This window comes from Leucopleurus acutus, assembly GCF_964270905.1.
Source record: "Leucopleurus acutus genome assembly, chromosome: 3".
NCBI lineage: Eukaryota > Metazoa > Chordata > Mammalia > Artiodactyla > Delphinidae > Leucopleurus > Leucopleurus acutus.
The window spans coordinates 68701587-68709748 of record NC_139145.1 but is presented as its reverse complement, the minus strand read 5'-3'; the positions used below and the strand labels follow the sequence as shown (position 1 = coordinate 68709748).

The 8162-nt window shown below is 43.7% G+C and overlaps 1 protein-coding gene across 1 annotated transcript in view; it reads left to right on the top strand.

The window, feature by feature from the left end:
• Positions 1–452: 452 nt before the first annotated feature.
• Positions 453–8162, top strand: part of CHSY3 (chondroitin sulfate synthase 3) — a gene marked incomplete at its 5' end in the record, with an annotated part of 299837 nt that continues 292127 nt past the window's right edge. The window contains 2 exons of the mRNA XM_082836296.1: positions 453–1254; positions 4514–4797. Of these exons, the coding sequence (XP_082692422.1) occupies positions 453–1254; positions 4514–4797 (1086 nt within the window). The remainder of the gene's footprint in view (positions 1255–4513; positions 4798–8162) is intronic.

The following is an 8162-nucleotide window of genomic DNA, read 5'->3' as shown; positions in this document are numbered from 1 at the left end:
CTTCCCCCGGCTGGCAGCGGTGGTGCTCCTGGCTCCTCCTCCGGGCCAGTCCGGAGCTCGGCGGCGGGGGGAGCGAGGGCGGGGGCTCGGGAAGGAGGGAGGAGGGAGGGACCAGGCGCGCAAGTGACAGGGTGGCAGCCTAGGAGCGGACGCCTTGCCGCCGCCGCTCCACCTCCTCCTCCTGCAGCTCCTCTCGCTGCCGCCGCCGCCGCCACCGCCGGGAGAAGTTTCACTCCCGACCCTCGCTCGGAGCGGGGAGCTCGGCCAGCAGCTGCAACGCGCCGCCGGCTAGGCGCCCGGAGCGCTCCGACCCGGAGGCGGCGTCAGAGCCTGGGCTGCGGGCGGCGGCCGGGGCTGGGGGCGTTGAGGCGTAGGAGGGGCGGGTGTGAAGCGGAAGACCCTTGCGCAGCGCCGCAGCCGCTCAGCCAGCGTCAGCGCCCGGGGCAGCCGCGATGGCCGTGCGCTCCCGCCGCCCGTGGATGAGCGTGGCATTGGGGCTGGTGCTGGGCTTCACTGCCGCGTCCTGGCTCATTGCCCCCAGAGTGGCCGAGCTGAGCGAGAGGAAGAGACGCGGTTCCAGCCTCTGTTCCTACTACGGCCGCTCGGCCGCTGGCGCCGGCGCGCAGCAGCCGCTCCCTCAGCCTTATGCCCGGCAGTGGCCGGAGCAGTCGCCGCCCCCAGCGCGCCAGGAGCTCCAGGGGCCGCAGCTGCCTGAAGCAGCGCCGGGGGTAACCAGTTTTCGCAGCAGCCCCTGGCAGCAGCCACCTCCACTGCAGCAGCAGCGGCGAGGACGCGAGCCCGAAGGCGCGACGGGGCTCCCCGGAGCCCCTGTGGCCGAAGGGGAACCTGAGGAGGAGGATAGAGGCGCGGCTGGGAAGCGGAGAGGCGGTCGGCCGGGGAGTAGCCACAACGGCAGCGGAGACGGGGGCGCCGCCGCCCAGAGCTCCCGACCCCGGGATTTCTTGTACGTGGGGGTGATGACCGCGCAGAAGTACCTGGGCAGCCGCGCGCTGGCAGTGCAACGGACCTGGGCGCGCTTTATCCCCGGCCGTGTGGAGTTCTTTTCCAGCCAGCAGCCCCCCAACGCTGGGCTTGGCCACCCCCCGCCACCCCTGCCTGTCATCGCGCTGCCTGGGGTGGACGACTCCTATCCTCCCCAGAAAAAGTCCTTCATGATGATCAAGTACATGCACGACCACTACCTGGACAAGTATGAGTGGTTCATGCGCGCCGACGACGATGTCTACATTAAAGGTGACCTCCCAGCCCCTACTGTCCCGTCTCCCCGCCTCCTCTCTCTGCCAGGAAAGCCAGCCCCTATCCCTGGCCAGCCCCTCTCTGCTTTTCTGCCAGCACGTGCTCCGGGCTCCTGCCGCCCCGAGCCGGTCGCCCCCCCACCCCCGCTCGCCTCCGCCCACCATTCTTAGTCCGCTCCTCCTCCTCTCCTGCGGTCTGGACCCTCCTCACACCTGCCCAGCTTTTTTCGCCTTCCTCACTCTTGCTGCTCTGGTTTCCGCCCATCTCTTGCTACTACTCTTTGCCGTGTAGGAAGGCGAGGAAAGGGACCTCGGGGTTAAGCCTTAGGCTGTTCGCACTTTACACTGCTCTGAAAGCCCCAGGTGGTGGTAGTTTCCCTAATCGGTCCAGAGGGGCGTGTCCTCGGTGGAGAAAGGGAGGGTGGAGGATGCAGGCGGGAGCCAGTTTGGAGATCGGTGATCTTGATTATCCCCCTATCTTTTTGTTTTTACTGGATCAAGCTTAGTTTTGGAACTGGTGAGATTGAGGAATCATCTTCGCTGTCCCACACCCTTCTCTGTGCGTTTCCTTTCCTTCTGCACCACCCGCCGCTCAGTGGGGGTCCTTGAGCATCCCAGCCGCTCCCGCGCACAGCTCCTTCCAGCCACCGCAGTGCAGCCTCAAGCAGTTCCTTACGCCCCCGGCAACAGCTCAGTAAAACCCTGAGGGGATGGCTGTATTGACTGGAATTGGTGGTGGGGGAAAAGGGGACAGCGCCTGCGAATTATCCAGACCCTAGGAGCTCCAAGCTGTACTAGCACACACTAGGCTGGATACTTTCCAGTCCATCTTGGTGGTTGCGGCGTTAAGCAGGGGCTGGGAAGTCCTTCCCAAAACCACGCGCAGCCCCAGCACGAGAAAACTTTGTCCGTTTTAAAAGAGGCGCGGTCCTTCACCCTGCGTGTGAGTGGCTCTGGCCAGAGATTGCTAAACTGAGCAGAGGAATGTTCTTTAGAGCGGGAGGAAATCTTTACAGTCTTGCTCTTTGCGGAGAGGAACACAAGGGAAGTAGCTAGGTTGTATTGAAGGAGGGCTCCCTCTGTGTGTGTGCGTGTGTTTTTTGGCGGCCTTGGGTCTTCTTTGCTGTGCGGGCTTTAGTTGCGGCGAGCGGGGGCTACTCTTCATTGCGAGCGCAGGCTTCTCATTGCGGTGGCTTCTCTTGTTGCGGAGCCCGGGCTCTAGGCACGTGGGCTTCAGTAGTTGTAGCACTCCGGCTCAGCAACTGTGGCGCAGGGGCCTAGTTGCTCCACCGCATGTGGGATCCTCCAGGACGGGGGACTCGAACCCGTGTCTCCTGCATTGGCTGGCGGATTCCTAACCACTGAGCCACCATGGAAGCCCCTCCCTCTGTTTCTTTCCACATTTCCTAGCTTCTTGGTCAAAGGGGGGCAGCCCTTACTTAGTTTACACCACTCTAATTGTAGCCTCATTGCTTTCTCCTGATTCAGGTAGTATCTTTTACATACTCAAGGAAAAACAAACAAATAAATAAGACCCCCCCCCAAAAAAAAAACCTGTCACATTTTGGTAAGGACTGCGTGTATAGAGTTAATAACTAGAGATTTCTTGGGTTTGGGTTGAGAGGAGTGAAATCCTTAGAGATGGTTGGCAGAGAAGGTACTGATAATTAGATATGAAAATAATGAATTGGATAAGTTGATACAAACATTTAAAAAAGATTGCATTCCTGGTGATTGCAGTATCTTATAGGTAGGTATAAGTTATGTAGATATCTATAATTGATAGATCCACTATCTTATAGTCCCCATGTCTTCTGTGTCTCTTTAAAATCACAACGGTTTCCTGACAGAAGTTTGCCACACTTTGCAGACAATTTCCAAAATGCATTAACAGCATCCACTTCTGTCATATCTTTTAGTGCTTTGAAAGATTGTCCTTCAGAACATTGAAATGCCATATTCTTTCCATTTCTATTAAGAATGAAAGGCATTTTGTATTAAGAACCCAATAATAGTCAGCTGAAACTCACTGAAATCCAAGGGGCATGGCATAGCATCAAGACAACGACTGCAGTTGCTGTGCTCATCAAAACTGGTAGTAGAAATGCTGACTGGGAATGTAAAGAAGGTGACTACTTATTCCAGTATATTACTTGATAGAGTACAAAATGCTTTGGAACTGTTTTAGCTACAGAACTTTATTTTAAAATTGTTTTTCTGATGAACTTACAAACTATAAACCAATTATATAAATTTTAACAAATGTTAATTTTTTCCTAAAAGGGTACTTTCCAAAGTTCCAAAGTGTTATATTTCATGGCAAGTTTGATATTCTCTCTCTCTCTCTCTATGTATGTATGTATATACACACACATACATATATGTATACACACACCTTTTGGGTTGTATATGACTTGAGTTTAGTTACGGACAAAACACTAAATCAATTATCAGGGTATCAGTGGTCTGCCAATCAGGGCTGAATATTAATATTTTATTTCTGAGAATTTTATCACTACTTCATACATGCTAAGAAACCTGTCTTTATTCTCCTTGTCATTATTTCACCTTTAAAAAAAATCTGATGGGCTTCCCTGGTGGCGCAGTGGTTGAGAGTCCGCCTGCCGATTCAGGGAACACGGGTTCGTGCCCCGGTCCAGGAAAATCCCACATGCTGTGGAGCAGCTGGGCCCGTGAGCCATGGCTGTTGAGCCTGCGCGTCCAGAGCCTGTGCTCCACAAAGGGAGAGGCCACAACAGTGAGAGGCCCACATACCGCAAAAAAAAAAAAAATCTGATGACTGTCATCAGACTTAAGGTTTTTCATTGACTAGAAGATTGATTAAATTTTATTATAATTTAACAAGAACGGAGTGTAGAGTTAATAACTAGAGATTTCTTGGGTTTGGGTTGAGAGGAGTGAAATCCTTAGAGATGGTTGGCAGAGGAAATATTGATAATTAGATATGAAAATAATGAATTGGGTAATTTGATACAAACATTTAAAAAAGAGGGCATTCCTGGTGAATGCAATATTTTATAGGTGGATAGATAGGTATATGTGATGAAAATTTTATTATAATTTAAAAATTAGTATTTTTAAAATAATGGAATATTCAAAGAGGTTTTTCTTCTTTTCAATTGTATAAGACTTGTGGTGAATTTATGCACAATATTGGAAGTTCTTTCCCTTGCTTGGTGTGTTATAAATGATTATGAAATTAGGAAAAGGAGTGATTGTTGCCTTTCTCTTTGTAGGTGATAAGTTGGAAGAGTTTCTTAGATCACTGAATAGCAGCAAGCCCCTCTACCTGGGCCAGACTGGCCTGGGGAATATTGAAGAACTTGGAAAGCTGGGGCTGGAGCCTGGGGAGAACTTCTGCATGGGAGGACCTGGAATGATCTTCAGTCGCGAGGTTCTCAGGAGGATGGTGCCACATATTGGTGAATGCCTCAGAGAAATGTACACGACTCACGAGGACGTGGAAGTAGGAAGATGTGTTCGACGTTTTGGTGGGACTCAGTGCGTCTGGTCTTATGAGGTAAGACTTGAGCTGTGATGAAAATGTTCGCATATTACAGGTGGGTGACAATTTACAGTCTAATTCTATTTATTCTCTCTGTATCTTTGTATTTGCTTGAAAATGATAGCAACAGCCAGTGATGGACACAAGGGCGATTGTGGGAGATGCCTTTCTTATCAGAGCTGAGGCCTGTCCGAGGCTTTCTTATTAGCGTGACCCGTAACTTTAAGCAGCAGCTTATGTTTATAGTTACATCTCTGGAAGATGCTACTTTCGCTTTGTTTGCTTTATTGGTGTTTATATACATGCGTATCCGTTTCCTGTCTCTAACAAGAGGATTAATTCTGTTCTCTTGGGCTGTAGCTTTTAGCATTCCGTCCTTTGTTTGTTGTTATTTTGGTTAGGTATATAATCGCATCTCTTTGTTTTCAAATAGTTAAACTCTGTAGTTTCTTGGAAGATTCTTATGTGGAAATTTAACATACATTTTTAAAGCATAGGAAAAATTAACTCATAATGTTATATCACTTGTAATAGACTTATTCACAAAACTGTAAAAGGCATGATTATGTGGAAAAACAGAAGTTCTGATGATGTTAAGTAACTGCTCAATATTATGACTGGTTCTCTAAAATTTTGTTTTGTGTCTGCCCTCATTCCATTTTCTCAACTGCACCCATTATTTAAATAATCTGTTATGAACTGTTGTTTTATTGTAGTAATTCGTTTTATGAAATAATCTGAGGTTTTTTCCCTTCACAAATTGGTTTTGAAATGAAAAGCATTGCGTTTAAAACAGTTTTCCTGAAAGTTAATCTTAGTAAAAGTTACTTAACACTTAAATAACGTATTGCAGTTTTCACTACAGTTTGGTTTTCAAGTGGTTGGAGTTAAATGCTTTCTCAGTATCGAAGAAACATTTTATGAAAACTTGTTCCCTGTGAAGTCATTATACCTCAAGATTACACAGTCCCATTCATTTTTCTTTTAGAAATGTAATCCCACTTTCCTTAATTTAGCTTTCTTTTTTATGCATCATAATATTTACACTATGGGGAAGTATTTCTTATATTTATTACAGAAAGTAAGTATTAATAGTAACTAGTTACTTGGCATATGTGCTATGCAAATTTAAAATTATTACATACCTTCTTCCTTTTATTGATAGAAACTAATTTTCTTTTATAAAACCAACTTACGTATACCTTTATAATAAAAATGTAGATAAGCACATTATAGTTTAAAAATAGGTAAAAATAGGTAATTTAATCAACAATCTAAAAGATTTGTCTTTCCATAAAACTAATTGGAAGGCAAAAAAATACTTCATATGGAAAACACAGTCAGTTGATATTTGCTTACATGAAAATATTATTTTTCAGACATTGTCTCTGTATGGATGAGTAAAAAAATCATATTTTAAATAATGATGGAAAATTATTTTATCTGATGCTTTATTGCCTTAACATCACATAGAAAGTTTTAACAAACCTTTTATGTCCCTCCATTCAAGTTTTCATTGATTCTGCTGTGAAGGTACAGTCCTCACATAGCAGCCTGCCCATTCCTGATCCAAGACAGTAAAATATGCTCAGGTGACCTACATGCTCAAGAATTGATTTAATATTTTATTTATAATATAGGCATTTGTTCTGGTTAAAGGGGAGTTAATAGTAGATCTGCACCCTCTCTGTTAGAATAAGTGGAATCTTAGATCTTTTCATTAATTGACATGAAAGAAGAGACAAAGGGAACTCCAAGTCTTGTAAGATATAACTTTATGATCACCATGTTTACATTAACTTTTGTCAATACATTTGAATTTTAGACTGACAATTGCCCATCACTAACTTCAGAATCTGTATGAAAAAAATAATTTCTACATTTTTTCCTAGCATTAGAAAATGTTATCTTCTAAAGGGATACTGTTTCAGAATGTTGACTTTATATTTTGCTAAGCAATTACATAGAATTGACTTTATTTTGAGATTTCAATCTTTAAAGGAGCTATTTAAACAACATTTATTTTAGAGGTGGCATTGATTTAATCCTAACCCTCACCCTAACCCTAACCCTGACCCTGAGTCTTATTTAAAGGAATAATGGAAAATTTCTTTACCAAGGAATATATTAAATATTATCTGTTAATAAATTTAGTAAAGATAAGTATACAATTAAATTATATCTAAGCATTTTAACATTAGGGTGTGTTTTACATTTCTTGGACACTGAGTAGGTAGATTGGGGCACAGCCAAACTCGGGCTTTCCAGGTCGGGTTTTAGGTTACTTGAAATGTCCAACTATGCTACTGTTCATATTATATGGAAAAATTAATCTATTCCACTCTGGGTTGGCATTCACATAAAGGTGAAATTTCACATCTGGTCATAGAATAAACTATGAAACCCATCAGTAATTTTGTTTCCATATTTCTTTTATAAGAACCATCTACAACAGAATTTTCTTAAAATTTTGAATTTTCTTTGCTAAACTTTCCATAGCTTTTAGGATTTTGTTTGACTTTTCCTTCTGATAAAAGTTCTTGCAGAGTTAACAGCGCTGTTACAGAAACACGTTCACAATTTTTGAGTTTGAATAAATGAAGCATCATGATGGAATGTTATCTTTTAAAAATGATAAACAGGCTTGCAGGTCTTGTAGGAAGAGAATTGGACAAAAATATTACAATTATAGATTGTATAGCGTGTAGCTATTCTTGACTATGAATTACATTATTTGAAAATCTAGGAATCTTCTAGTATTCTTTACTGCTGAATTAAAGTCTGCTTTCTCTGTGTATATATACAATTAAGCATAATATTGGCAAGAGGGAGGAGAGGGAAGGAGGGGGAGAGAGAGAGAGAGACAGAGAGATAGAGGAACAGAGAGAGATAGAGAGAGGTATAAACTGAATTTGGGTTTGAGTCACCAGTCTACCACTCATTAGTTTCATTGTCTTTTTAAAATTACTTCTCTGAGCCTTGTTTAATTCAATTGAAAGCAGAGATTGTAATGGTGTCTGCCTCATAGATTTTGTAGAAGATTAAGTGAAACGGTGAAATGATCCTTGTAAAGTTCTACATAGTATCTGGCACGTAGTAAATTGTCAATAGGTGTTAGCTATTGTCGTAATACTGAATAGATCATGTATGATATTACATATAACATGGTTTCATCAATTTTATTCATTTACTAATTATTATTAATGAGTGATTCATCTATATCAAAAAGTCAGATGAAATAAAATTTTTTCCAATGAAGAATACAAGTGTAAGGTTTTTTTGGCAAAGAACAAGAAATGAGTATGTTTCAGTATTTTAGAACTATGAGGAATCCAATATTGGTAAAACATAAAACATGGATGACTTTCAGACATGTACTA